Source organism: Microtus oregoni, unplaced genomic scaffold (assembly GCF_018167655.1).
Source record: "Microtus oregoni isolate MIOR12 unplaced genomic scaffold, Mior012 000001F_ref0000356, whole genome shotgun sequence".
Classification (NCBI taxonomy): domain Eukaryota; kingdom Metazoa; phylum Chordata; class Mammalia; order Rodentia; family Cricetidae; genus Microtus; species Microtus oregoni.
The window spans coordinates 3,810,000-3,824,531 of NW_024543060.1; the positions used below are offsets into that span (position 1 = coordinate 3,810,000).

Consider the following 14,532-nt stretch of genomic DNA (forward strand, 5'->3'; position numbering starts at 1 on the left):
AACTCACAGAATGCTATTCCCAGACAACTCTCTCTCCCCGCCTCTCACCCAGTACCACCTCTGACTCTTCTCTGCTCCCTTGCAATCTCCAGGCTCCTTTCTGACTCTGCCTCCTGCTGGTACACATCAAGGCAGAGAGGCCATAGAGCTCAGTCCTCCCTTGTCTCTGCGTACTTCCCCTGGCATCATTTTCATCCTAGGATCTACAGCTGGACCCTTTCCCAGATTATTTATTCCCTGAAATTCTGATCCGCACTGTTTCCAGACTATGCATGCTGTGGCGCCAGTGGCCGTGGCACTTCAGTTGCTATCTGTGTCTCAGCAGTCAGGCCACCAACACCTCTCACCTGGATTACTCCTATGTGATAGTCTCTGTTCTGGTTTTACCTGCCCCCAAATAACACCCATGTTTCCATGGTGTATTTAGAGTTCTGTCTCTCTCTCCTCTCTTTCTCCCCCTCTCTCTCTATGCATGTGTGAGTGTGTGTGAGGTACATGTGCAGGTGCATATGGAGACTAATGCATAAACTTGGCAAACTTGGGTGGTATTTCTCAGGATTTATTCATCGTTTTAAGTATGTATTATTTTCATTTTATGTCTATGAGGGTTCTGCCTGCATGCACAAATGTGTACCATGTGATGCATGGTGTTCCTGGAGGTCAGAAGAAGGTGTCAGATACCCTGGAACTTTACAGATGTTGTGAGCCAACATGTAGGTGCTGGGATTTGAACCCATGTCCTCTATAAGAGCACCAAGTGCTCTTAATTGATGAGTCACTTGTTCCAGGACCCACCCCTGACCATGCATACCTTTTTAAACATAGGGTCTCCAGCTGTCCTGGGAGTTGCCAAATAGGCTAGGCTGACTACCCAGCAAGCCCCAAGGATCTGCCTATCTCTGCCTCTCTAGTGATGAAATTACACCATGCCTCCACCCTTGTAATCAAGCACAGCTTCTAGAGATTGAACTTAAGCCCTTGCACTTGCAAGGCAAGCAAGCACTTTACTAACTGAACTATCTCTGCAGCTCGCTCCAGAGTGATCTTTTAATGTAAGTAACATTTTAATGTAGCACCGACACCCACTTTAGTTCTTCTCCAAACCGTGGTAGGGTTAAAATTTCCTGTAGAGGCACGGAAACTTTGAGATCCAATTTCAGAGAATATAAAATCTCACCCAGAGACCCAAAGCTCATTATTGCCAAAGGTGGCAGAAGAATAAATGGCTCCCCCAAGTGCTCAGAGTCAAGGGCAGGGCCAGAACACACAGGCAGACAGAGGACTGTCAGCAGGAAGCACCCAAAGGGACCGGTAACCAGAAAGGACTGGGAGAGGGACATGGCTCAATCAGGCTGTGCCAGCTCCTCCTCTCTAATCTCCACATTTACTGTGATGTCACCAGGCCAGGCTCTGCCATGCATTTGTGATGCCCAACTATGGCAGCTGCAGCTGCTGTTTTATCAGTGTGGGCAGGGTATCAAGGTGGGCAACACCAGACTGGAATGGCAACACGATGCTCTCCCTTCTGATTGCACTGCTCATGGCGTCCAAGGGACATGCCCAGGACAACCAAGGTTAGTGTCTAACTAGCCCAGAATTAAAGGTAGGAAAAGCCTGCTACCTCACCCCTGGATGCCCTAGAGTGAATGGGGGGCTCCAGGGTGTGTGTGTGTGTGCAGATTTAGAGGTCTCAAACCCAGATCCAGAGAGCATAAAATCTCACACAGAGAGACCCAGAGCTCTTTACCCCCAGAGGTGGCAGAAGATGGAATTTGATTCAGGAAATTAGGAGGCTATGACTGATTGATCAAAGCAGATGTACTGGACTGGTTGAAGATGCTATTTACAGTGAATCTCCCAGGATCTGTGCCCAGAGTTCCAGAAGCACAGGAGACTTGGGGCAAGATCAACTACTGGCTTTATTTCTCCCTGTCTGTAAATGAATCGAAGCTCTCTCTAGGTCCAGACCCTGAAAGAGGCAGCAGAAAGGTGTGGGGTTGAATAGGGATGCATTTAATTTAGAAAATATTTATCAGGTCACATTGCTGTAAGAAGTCAGTTCATGTAACATTTGCTCTGTTGGTCCTGGGAGGTGCCCCATAGAGAAAGTTCTATGGGTAGACCAGATGTGCAAATGTTTAGTACTCTTTCTGAAGAATTACAGTAGGACCCCACACAAAGGGATGCTGACATGTATGGTTCATTATGTGACTTTGCTATGTTTGATCTCGTCTCCCTACCTCCCTCTCCCCTCTCTCCCTCCCTCCCTTCCTATCTATCTATCTATCTATCTATCTATCTAGATATCTATCTATCCATTTCTCTCTCTCTCTCTCTCTCTCTCTCTCTCTCTCTCTGTGTGTGTGTGTGTGTGTGTGAGAGAGAGAGAGAGAGAGAGAGAGAGAGAGGTGTACTCACCTTTCTCAAAGTCACTCACAGCTATTTTTTAAAGATTTATTTATTTATTATGTATACAACATTCTGCCTCGATGTATGCCCACACACCAGAGGAGGGCGCCAGATCTCAGTACAGATGGTTGTGAGCCACCATGTGGTTGCTGGGAATTGAACTCAGGACCTCTGAAAGAGCAGCCAGTGCTCTTAACCTCTGAGCCATCTCTCCAGCCCCCACTCACAGCTATTTTTACAGTTCTATCAAGCAACAGGATTAACTTGCAAATTTCTGTTGCTTTTCCTCCCATTGGTCTCCCAACACCCTTTTAAACATAGAATATGTGTTTATGATTTCTGCGGCAGGTCCATTTTTGTTAGTTTGCATTTTCCTACACTGATTATCTTCAGTTTGGAGGTATTTTCTAAGATCTGTTCTGTGGGCCCTCTCATTTGATTTCCCTCAGATGCCACCCTGAGCTTAGTTGGAAAGATTCTGAGAATGTGAGGTGAGGATTTTTCTGGGCGTCTCATATACCAATGTCTCTTTGCTTTCTCTCTCAAAACCAGTCCTGTGTGGCCACAGACCTGCCTTCCCAAACTCATCGTGGTTGCCGTTCCGTGAACTGCTGGAAGTCCAGAATGGTGAATTCCCGTGGCAAGTGAGTATCCAGATGCTTGGGAAACACCTGTGCGGAGGCTCCATCATCCATCAGTGGTGGGTTCTGACGGCAGCACATTGCTTCCCAAGAACCCTGTAAGTGTCTGGGCATCGCCGCCATTTATGTCTCTTGTAGTACACATACAGTCTGGGCTAGTCACTTGGTTGGTTGGTACTCGAAGCTTTGGAAGCCACAGGCTCTGTGTCCAGTGACTTTGGACCCAAGTCTGCTCCTATATTCTATATTGTAGTACCTCTTGGCTTGATCAACTATAACACAAGTTGGCTGCTTCTTGTAGCTCAGCACCAGTGTTGGGAAAATTAGTAGAGGCTTTTTTTTTTCTTGCCCACCACTTGTATACTAAGAAACGCTAGAGTCATTCACTCATTGTGCATGCATTGAGCACCTACTGGGTACAGTTTCAAGAGAGAAGGATGTAGCAGTCAATAAGAGAGCCAAGATTCCTGTCCCTAAGGCATTCACATCCTCTTTTCTCAATGGGTACATTACACTTCTGTTGGTGAGAGCTTCCCCTGAGCTAATGGTTTACCTGTTCAGAGATCCATCTGGGTCTGGTCCCTGACTCTGACCTCCCTGGTCTCTCTAGACCCTGCCCCCTGCAAACCCCCTATTCTATACTACTTAGTGGCTTGGAGATGTTTCTGTAGGTACAAAGTGCCCCACGATCATTGTCAGCTGTGGTGCTTCTGTCTTCATCCTTCAGATTAGAAGTGGTAGCAGTGAACGTCTCTGTAGTGATGGGAACCAAGATCTTCAGCGACATCAACTTGGAGAGGAAACAGGTGCAGAAGATTATTGCTCACAAAGATTACAAGCCACCCCACCTTGACAGCGACCTCTGCCTGCTCCTGCTCGCCACGCCAGTCCAATTCAATAAGGTCAAAATGCCCATCTGCCTACCGCAGCAGGAGAGTTCCTGGGATCGGTGCTGGATGGCAGAGTGGGCGTCTACTCATGGCCACGGTATGCACCTCACCTTCATGCCATATGAAGCTCACTTGTGGGCTGTCTTCTGCTGAGCAGAATGATGGTTTAGCTGGGGACAACTCAGGTCTGAATTTGTGGTAGCATCCATCACCTCCTTCCTCATCACCTTTTCCCACCTATAGAACAACAGCAATGCCTCCCTCAACTAAATCATGTAGGTGAAATTACATAGGTAAAGTCCCCTCTCCCCTGCAAATACGCGGGATATAGAAGAATCTCAAAACTTTAAAGCAGTGATCATTTCTACAGATTCCATCAATAGTGTTTGGCTCACACATCTGTTAGCCTCACAAAGAGTCCACCATTTGCTGATATAATCAAACCAGTGGTTTCCCTGGGGCGGTGAGCACCAGCGACTTCACTCCTCTTCCTGTAGAGCACCAGGCTGGCCACCCATGGACCATGAACAGGGAGAAAGCCAGAATTTCCTTTAGCACTGTGGTTATTTTTCCCCCTCAAGATGATACATCCTGGATGTGCCTATTCTTTCAAGTGTCTCCATTTATCTACCCAAAGATGAGATGTGTGCCACTCTAAACTTCAACATTAGGACAAAGGGTAGTTTTGGAGCAAGGGTAAGGCCATAGAGAAATCTCTATATTGTGTCCCTGATAAGGGACTGGCTTGCTACTGGAGAGAGCCTGCATCCTCTGGGCATATACCTTAGTAGAGGCACTACTTGTTGGGACACCTAGATAACCGAGTGGGGTCTTGCTATATAAATCATCTTCACTAGGGAAACTGTGAATCTGACTTGTTGGGCACTGCAACCCTCCAGGGCTTCCACTTTGATGCGTGTGGACTGGTCACTGTCGGTGGCCAATGCATGCTCATTCTCAGGCTGGCTTCCTCACTTTGCTAGGCTCAACCAGAGGCTTAAACATGCACCTGACGAAGCTGAGGGTGGTTCGGATTAGCTGGAAAGCATGCGCCAAGAGGGTGACTCAGCTCTCCAGGAACATGCTTTGTGCCTGGAAGGAAGGAGGCACCAATGGCAAGTGCCAGGTACTCGGCCGCTGCCTCGCCCCACCCCCTCGCATCCCACAATTCTTAGGTTCCCAGGAGGCCAGGAGGGGGACCATCCACCCCATCATATTCTCTTGCTGGATGGCCTCTCATACATAGTGCTTTTTGCTTTTCTCATTCCCAGGGAGACAGTGGGGCACCCATGGTCTGTGCTAACTGGGAGACTCGGAGGCTCTTTCAAGTGGGTGTCTTCAGCTGGGGCGTAACCTCAGGCTCCAGGGGGAGACCTGGTATGTTTGTGTCTGTGGCTCAGTTTATTCCATGGATCCTGGAGGAGACGCAAAGGGAAGGAAGAGCCCTCAACCTCTCCAAAGCCTCGCGAAGCCCCTTGACTCGCGTTTCACCATGCCCCATATGGCTAAGCGTGGGGTCTCAAATACTGCTTGCTGCCATGTTTGCCGGGGATAAATCAAACTGCTAAGCTCAGAACGCTTTTACTGTTTGCCCAGTCTGTTTTCTCCCATCTTCTCCCAAGCATCTGAAGAACGCTAACTACGGATTGGTCTCTGCACTGATGAGTTAACCACAGACTTAGTTTCCTGGCTCACACTCTGATGTAGGAATATTGAACTTCATGCCGAGAGAAGTGTTCCAGAGGCAAACATCATGTCCTCTGACAAAGGAAGGTCAGGAGGGTCTGAGTCAGGAAGTCTTTGAAATCTCTCATGAGAAGTCTCCCCACCTTTCCCTATGAAGGGGGCTCCACCTGCATTGTGTTTGCTCTGACATGCTGAATTGCTTGCTTCTTTCTCTTTGGTGACATGACCAAACCCAGCCACAGATCAGCCTTGTTCTGTCAGTCCAGCACCCAACCCAGTTCTGCACCCAGGGAGCTCCCAACCCAGCCTGCAGATGCCTCCATGGCCTGGTCATGCAGGAAGATCTCTGTGTGTGTGGCAGGTAGGGCAAGGGCTCTCAGGCCCAATTTCAATCTGAAAGTGGGAGATTATGGCTCAGGACATGGAGACCAAACCTTTCCTTCCATTTTTTAATTTATTCAAAAAGCACTTCCGGATAACCAATTGTTCTGGAGGCATTGATGTCTATCAACTTCTCCAGAACATGGAGCCCAAGACTTCCCAGCAACCAAAGTTGCCCATTGTATGTGAGAGTAGGTTGAACTAACCCAGGGACATCAGAGCCAACGCGTCCTTCCACCAGAGACAACTAATGGAGTAGCTTTCTGCTGGTCATGAAACAAAGGGCAAGAGTTTGGGCTTAGAAAACCACGAGACCATGTTTGAAGACCAGTGCCATATCGTACATCCAGGGACTAATGGTGGTTACATCTCTAGATCTTTTCTTGGTCAAATCTATATGGCATAGATATAAAGGAGATAACCAATTATATGAGTAAGGAGTTTATTTTCCCCATTCATTCATTTGAGTACTTTGTGATATAAATTTTATATATCTTCATTCTATCTTCTAAATTTCCATCCATTTTCTAAGACTTGTGGAGAGTGAGTAGTCTAACATCTGTAGACGAGGCACTGGACCATGACAAGGATTACAAGGTACAGTGGTATCTTATAACTTACAGGAAGAAACATATCCTACCTTGTGCCTTAGCACACACACACAAATATACACCTTGAGCTAACAACTCATAAAGCAATACACCCTTCTCTGCTACTGAATGAGCAAGGACTTAGATTTGCGTGACCAAAGCAAACTGCGGCCATCTCTTGGTAGACCCATCTTCTGAAGGTCAAGACGCTCCTATGTGGGTAAGCTCCCTGAAGCTGCAGCTAGGATGTGCCCTTTTAAGAAACCATGGTGCCAGGGCACGTTCCCAGTTGCTGCTTGTTCACACTAAGGCAAGATAGGTGACATCAAGGGGCCTTGGTTTCATTCTTATGTCGCTTTCACTTAAGGACTTTTCAAGAGGATCATGAGAGAACAAAAAGTACCCTGAAAGGAAGACCCATCCACCATGATTTTGGAGGGAGGAAGGGTCACCCCATCTCATGAATGTGCCACCCATCTCAAAATATTCACATAACCTTCAGATTCACAATTTAGGACCCCCTGTACTGATATCCACCTCAGGGGCAGCCCTTTCCTATTTCTCCTTGTTAGGCCAAATACATTTCTGCTTAAATCATTTGTGTCTCCTGACTGAATTCTTTCCTTTGAGAAGACAGGAGCTGAGAGCTTCCACCACAATAGTAAGTGACCTTGGCTTACTAAGGTGTCAGATCTAACAGTGGGGTGCGAAATGGGAATCACAATTTGGGAGCACTTGATGGAGGTGAATCCCAACCTTCAGGCTGTGTTTATGGAAGCTGATGCAGCTTAACCAGCCAGGACTGGAACTCAATCACTGGGTTCTCAGACCAATTCACTGTCTGGAATTCTTCTCCAGTCTGTGAAAGGGAAGAAGGGGGATGCTGCTGAAGTGAGGTGAGCTCTAGAAGATGCCTTGACCAATCCTTTAGGAAATGCCTGTGAAGAAAGGGTTAGGGAAAGCAGAGCCATAAGCCCACACGGAAAGCTCTGGTATTCAGAAACAGTCTGATTTTTTGATACAATGGAAAAGATTCTTTTGGAATCGATTGTAGAAGCTTCTTAGGCTGTTTGAATACCTTTTGAGGTTGAAAATTTAAAACCCCAAAATGTTGGGAGTGTTGCCATTTTGCTCCTATTTTTTTAAAAAAAAAAACTTTCTACTGCATTTAATAATTGCAACCTTTATAGTAGAGTCTTGTAGTAGAGCCACTTGGTTCCCTTTCAACTGATAATTGATCTTAAGGATGACAGCTGATATCTTGACTCAGGGACACAGCATACCGCAGGCTACCACAATCTATTTCCCACTAGCAATGAGGTCATTATTGCCTTCAAACAAGCCAGGCTGAAGCCACACCTAAGAGTCTCCTCTTTGACATGTTGTTTGCTACAATGTTCAATGACAAAGCCTGTATGAGTTAGAAATGTGTCAAGGAAACAGAAAGCACTCTGTGTGCCTTAGGCAGAAAAGCATGTAGGACCCGGAAATGAAGGCTTGAGAAGCCCAGAAAGGCTCCATGCAAAGTGTAAGAGGAGGGATGGGAGCATCCTGCCTGGGCTTGGCCAACTGCAGGAGTCACCAGACCCCACTCCTGCTAGTCATCTCCTGGTTATCCTCATCATCAGGGAGGATTGGACTTTGTGGCTAAATTTCATGGCCACCACCTAATGGTGTTTGTATGTCTGCCTACAACCGCTCTGAGAAAATGAATTCAGCTTGTGATAGCCGGTGAAGTCAACACAAATGAATCTAGAGTTGTCCAGGAGATGGGCCTCTGGACATCCTGTGGGGGGACTCTCATGTGTTAACTGAGGTGGGAAGACCTGCCCACTGTGGGCGGCACCATTCCCTGGCTGGGATCCTGCACAGTGTAAGAGAAGGGGGTGAGCAACAGCACACGTTCATCAGTCTTTGTTCCAAACTGTGAAGCATGCCCGGTTCCTGCTGCTGTGACTGCCCACCACCCTGGGCTGTATCCTTAAACTCTGAGCCAAAACAAACCCTTTTGCCCTTAAATTGCTTTTCGTCAGAGTATTTTATTGCAGCAATAGAAAAAGGGGGCTAAGACACGCCCCTTATTTGGCTTCATTTCAAAGCACTCTGGGCATCTGAGAGACATAGCTTGTCAGTGCCCAGAGGCTAGCTTCCCTCAGCGAGTATGGCAGAGGAGATGCTGAGTTAAAATGCTGTCTCTGATGTGGGGACCAACTAACTGGCAGAAAGTGGCCAGGAGGGGACAGTTCACACTCCCTAGTCCCAAGCACAGCACACTGCATACAATGAGGCTCAATCACAGGTAGCTTGTTAGTCCCGAAATCAGAATGTCGCAGCAGTCAACTCATCCTCTGTGAGAAAGTTCTAGAAGATGCTGACCCTTTCTTTCCCCCATTTGCCCCGGTTCTCCCACTCCAGGTCTGTCTGCAGCTCTTGCTGCCTCCTAAGGCCTGGACCACCTACTGTCCCAGATGCTGCTAGGCTTCCCCTCAGAAAGCACTGACCGAAGGAATAAAGCAGAGCATGAGGTGGTCAAGGGTGCCTCTTTTCTGTCCCCTTCCTGCTTAGGTCACAGAGCTGCTACTGGCCAGTTCCCATTGATGACCCTCTTTCTGCACCCCTGTGGTCCCCCCCCCCCCCCCCCGCCCATGGCTGACTGCTTTGGCTACTCTGTTTAATTGCTAAATAAAACGTCCACCACGTTCATGCCAACATCAGAATGTCTCCATTCATGTTCTCAGAGTGGAATTCCAGCACCTCCCTAACTGAGCTCAGCCGCTCTCTTCACTCTGCTGACTTTGGAACTACCACCCTCCTTAACTCACCTCAAAGGGCCAGGTGGGGGTTTGGACAGCCACGAGAGGCTCCGGAGAAGGGTTACTGATCCTCAGATGAGGCCCACCGTTCTTAGCTATCCTGGCAATTACATATCCAAGTGGATGGGCAATCATCAGGCAAATTCCTTATGGAAGGGCAAGGTCAGGCTGCCCCCCCCCCCCCGCCACCTCACACCCCATCCTAAAGTCACCAGATCTGGGATTGGACTTCTATAGCATTGCACACGGTGATCCAACTGCTCTCAAACAAGAAAGAATCGGGACAGAGCTGAAATCCAAAAGGGAAAAAAGGCACTCTGCAATCCGCAGGGAGTAATGTCTGTTTCCTAATCTGTCTCCTGCCCCAAATAGCGCCACTCTCCTCCCCCCACTTGTGTTGATGTGTTTCCTGCCTGGGCAGCAGATGCCACCAAGACTTAAACTGGGTCATGGAAGGTGGTGACGGGCTAACACAAGCCTGCAGGCCATGTCCTCCTCTGACTTGGCTCCCCAGGTTCTTGGCCTACAGATCAGGGCACAGACTTCACAAGGACACATAGCTCCCAGGGCATCTGAGCCAGGCCTTCTCTTCCTAGAGCCACAAAGCAGAGCCCTCTGGGTAGCCAGAAATTGGGAGGGCCTGTCCTCTAGGTGGGGACAAGGAGCCTCGGGAGACTATAGACCCTTGTCCCTTCCTGACCCCCTTTCTTACAGGCAGCTGGGGATCTGCTTGCTGAGAGAGCTTTGAGGCTGCCCGGGGCGGGGGAGGGGGGGGTGGGTGGATAGTGGAGTAGCTGAGAGTATAATGTAAATCGCAGTATCGAAACCCAGACTTGCGCCTGATTTCAATCCTGCCCACTGAGGCAAAGCAAGGTGAATGTCACCCTGCTAGATGCCTTAAGCCACAACAACCTGCTCCCATCAGGCGCTGCGTCTGTCCCAAGTTCTCTGCCCAGCACTATGCTCTGCCGCGCACCGCGCCCCCATGTCTGTGCTCTGTGCGCTGGCACCCAGTTCGCGAGCTTCGGGCAAGGGGGCTGGAGGTTAAAATACACAGATACACACAGAGAGACAGCGACACGGGTCATCCTTGAATTCCCCAAGAATGCCCCCTTTATTGTGTCCAGGGGCAGATTATATAGAGATAGCCACGCCCCAGCCAAACCCACCAGAAACCACTCTCCTGCCATCAGGAACTCCTGAAGGTCACGTGCTCAGAGCAGCTGTAGGCACTCAGATCAGGGGATTACAAGAAATTCAGGATCTGGGGTCTCACTGCTCCCAACAATGCTCTGTATCCCCCTCCCCTCACCGCCACCAGCATCACCTGAGCAGGGCTGCGAGTACATCCTGTGTAGCTGGTTTGGGAAGCGGAGCCATGAAGGAAGAGTTAAATGAGGTCAGAGGGTGGGGCCCCGGGTCTACAGGATAGTGTCCTAAAAGCACCTTTGTAAGAGTCACACACACACACACACACACACGTGCACGCGCCTAGACACAGGAATGAGGAAGGGTAATATGAGGACCCAGGAAGCTGTCTGACTGGAAGCAGAGAAGAGAGCCTCCCTTCAGGAGAGGAGGACAGTATTAAAGACTGATTTCTGCTTACATGCTGGACCTTGGAATTCCAGTGTAGGTGCTGTCAGCTAGTGGGGTGTGTCAGTTACCTTCTCCAGAGTAGGGAAGCAGACTCAGCAGGTCCCAGGGTGTATACAGTCCATCGCGGTAACTGGGAGCTGGCTGCTCATAACTGGCCACATTACTGGCAGCAGAATGAGGAAGCAGGCCCATGGCATGGGGTATGACTCAGTGGCTAAGAGCACTTTCTTTTCTTTTCTTTTTTTTCAAATTTATTTATTTATTAAGGATTTCTGCCTCCTCCCCGCAACCGCTTCCCATTTCCCTCCCCCTCCCCCGATCAAGTCCCCCTCCCTCATCTGCTTGAAGAGCAATCAGCATTCCCTGACCTGTGGGAAGCCCAAGGACCGCCCACCTCTATCCAGGTCTAGTTAGGTGAGCATCCAAACTGCCTAGGCTCCCCCAAAGCCAGTATGTGCAGTAGGATCAAAAACCCACTGCGATTGTTCTTGAGATCTCAGTATTCCTCATTGTCCGCAATGTTCAGCTAGTCCAGATTTATCCCATGCTTTTTCAGACCTAGGCCAGCTGGCCTTGGTGAGTTCCCGATAGAACATCCCCATTGTCTTAGTGTGTGGGTGCACCCCTCGTGGTCCTGAGTTGCTTGCTCGTGCTCCGTCTCCTTCTGCTCCTGATTTGGACCTTGAAATTTCTGTCCGGTGCTAAGAGTACTTTCTTGAGTTTGAATCCTCTCAGCATCTGCCTCATATCTGGGTATGGCTGCACATACCCATGGCCCCAGCAAGGGACAGGGCAGGGCAGGAAGATCCTCATAGCCTGCTGGCCAACCAGCCTAACCCAAGCAGCAAAGTTCAGGTGCAGAAAGGGGCTATGTCTCAAGAGAATAAGGCAGAGCAATAAGACTCAACTCTCATACATATGCATACATCCACATGACACACACACACAAACAGAGAGAGAGAGAGAGAGAGAGAGAGAGAGAGAGAGAGAGAGAGAAAGTGGGCCAACTATATAACCTTCAGTCCCCATCCCTACTAGGTATGTCAATGAGGCAGGCTCTAAGTTCCAAAGATCCCATCCTACCTACCCAAGACAGTACCAGTAGCTGTAGTGTTTACACACAGGGAGCCTGTAGGGGACATTTCCTACTCAAACCACAGCAGGGCCACCACTTCCATTGTTTACGTCACTGGGTCTGTTTGTGTACAAAGTGCAGTGGTATTTTAAGCCTGGCTTTTGCATTGTTGCATCTGTTTGGGAGCCAGTGTACTGTTTTAAGGCTCTGTGAATGGCTGCGCGGTAAGATGTCGAACTCCTCTTCCCAGTTCATCCTCTTCGTGAGCTCCAGCCCCTGGCAACGTCAGGTGTTTTCTCTATGCTTGTGGTTTTGTCTTTCTAGAATGTCATTCGATCGCAAACATACGGCAAGGGGCCATTTGTGTCTGGCTTTATCATTGACCTAACTCACTTGTGTTTGGGGTGCTGGTCGGTTCAGTAATGGCTTCTCTTCACTACTGGGTGATCTTACTGTAGGTGTGCCACTTCGTGTAACCAGTCCCCTAAGCACAGCCATGTAGGTTGTTCCTAGGGTTTAGTAGCTATAAATAAAGCCACTACTAATGCTTTTGGGATGGAGATTAATTTTTTTTCTTTCCTTCCCCCACTTTCTTTTCACAGAACAGGGCTTTGACCTCAGAACCCCACACGTGCTAGGCCAGTGTTGTACACAAACCACACCTCCAGCCCTCTTTTATTTGTCTTGCTATTTTGAAATAAGATCTAAATTCCTCAAGCTGGCCTTGAACTCACTCTGTGGTCCAGACTGGCCTTGCATCTATGATCTTCTCACCTCTGCCTCCTGCTTCAGTAGCTGGGATTACAAGCCTGGGCCACCAGCTCTGGCCTGACACTGTTTTGGAGATTGTTTGGGGTATAAATGAGGATAATGCATATGCATTCTCCCGGAAGCTATGCAGGGAAGCTGGGTAGCATGTGTGGGAAGTTCTGGAAAATCTCTATGGATGTATCTCACATACACGTGTGACCTGTCCATTCTGGCCAGGGCCCCACTGTTTCTAAACAGTGTGAGCCACAGGTTCTGTTACTAAGAAACAGGGAAAGGAGATTTCCCCCTCATTTCTGGTCCCCACCTGGCAGTGAAAAGGTAGCAACTTGCATGATGAATTCCAAAACTCAGCTTATAGTTGGTGGCGGTGGTACTCATTCTCTGTAGGACAAATATATCCAATGACAAATGGTTTAACATTTCATGAGGCTTTCAGTCATTCTGATGGGACATTCAAAATAAACGAATTTACAAATGTTGATTTAGGGTGTGTGTGTGTGTGTGTGTGTGTGTGTGTGTGTGTGTGCGCGCGCGCGCCACAGAGTGCTGGTGGAGGTCAGAACCTCTTATGGGAGTGGTTCTTTCCCATAACTTTGTGGGCCCTGGGGATTGAACACAGGTCATCAGGCTTAGCCTCAAGTCTCTTTCCCTGCTGAGCTGGCCCACTTGTGAGAGTTTTGAGAAATTTTAAAGCCTCAGGCAGTGGTGGTGCACAACTTTAATCCCAGCACTCCAAAGGCAGAGGCAAGCAGATATCTAAGTTCAAGCCCAGTTTGGTCTACAAGGAGAGTTCCAGGACAGCCAGGGCTAAACAGAGGAACTATGTCTCAAAAAAAAAAAAAACAAAATGAAACAGAAAGAAAGAAAGAAAGAAAGAAAGAGAGAGGGAGAGAGGGAGGGAGGGAGGGAGGGAGGGGGAGAGAGAGAGAGAGACTTGGAAATTGTTCACATCTGCAGTTCCTAGCCAACCCTCAGTAAAAATGACTGCTTACACATCTGTCACCCCTTGGGACTTTCTTTGGGGAATCGTTTGATGATCACAGAGCTGGGGGGGGGGGGCGACTGTTTATTCAGATCTGACCTTTATTCAGCCAATTGGCTCCACACAATTACAACACTTTAGTTTGAGCTAAGCACAGTTGCAACAGTCTGCTGCTTTCACGTTACCAAGAGGATAGTTCTGCAGTTTTCGTCTTTTCTGCACCTTGATTTAGGTTTTCCCCGCCTGGAATGCTGTGTTCTCTTCCATGGACTGCTGAGCCTAGGTTCCACAATTGGTAGCCTAGTATACCAGCAAGTTACTGCCGGGAGTCCTGGCGGGGGGGGGGGGGGGGGGAGTGGGAGGAAGTGCTCCAAACCCACAGTGCCAGCATGACTTCCCACACCATCTCAGACTGTGCCAGGCTGTGCTGTGGGCTCCTCTCTAGCTCCTGGTGGTCACCTGATTCTGACAGCACACCTCCATTCTTCATGTGGGGTTCTCACTAGTTGAGTGTCTAAAGAATGCCAAGTCATGATGGAGCCTGAACTAGCCTGGTTCAACGAAACGTCACTGTCACTAATCTCGTCTGCTGTGTGTGACTCGATTTCCCAAGGAATTCTACCTTCTGAGTTTGGTGACACGAGTGTGTGTGTGTGTGTGTGTGTGTGTGTGTGTGTGTTGGTATGTGGGCATGC

The 14,532-nt window shown here is 48.7% G+C and overlaps 1 protein-coding gene across 1 annotated transcript; it reads left to right on the forward strand.

The window, feature by feature from the left end:
• The first annotated feature begins 3,033 nt into the window (after window positions 1–3,033).
• LOC121456145 (serine protease 55-like) lies at window positions 3,034–5,508 on the forward strand. Its single transcript, XM_041663997.1, has 4 exons — window positions 3,034–3,053; window positions 3,778–4,037; window positions 4,924–5,066; window positions 5,212–5,508. The coding sequence occupies exons 1-4, from the start codon at window positions 3,034–3,036 to the stop codon at window positions 5,506–5,508; spliced, it is 720 nt and encodes a 239-aa protein (XP_041519931.1).
• The last annotated feature ends 9,024 nt before the right edge of the window (window positions 5,509–14,532 follow it).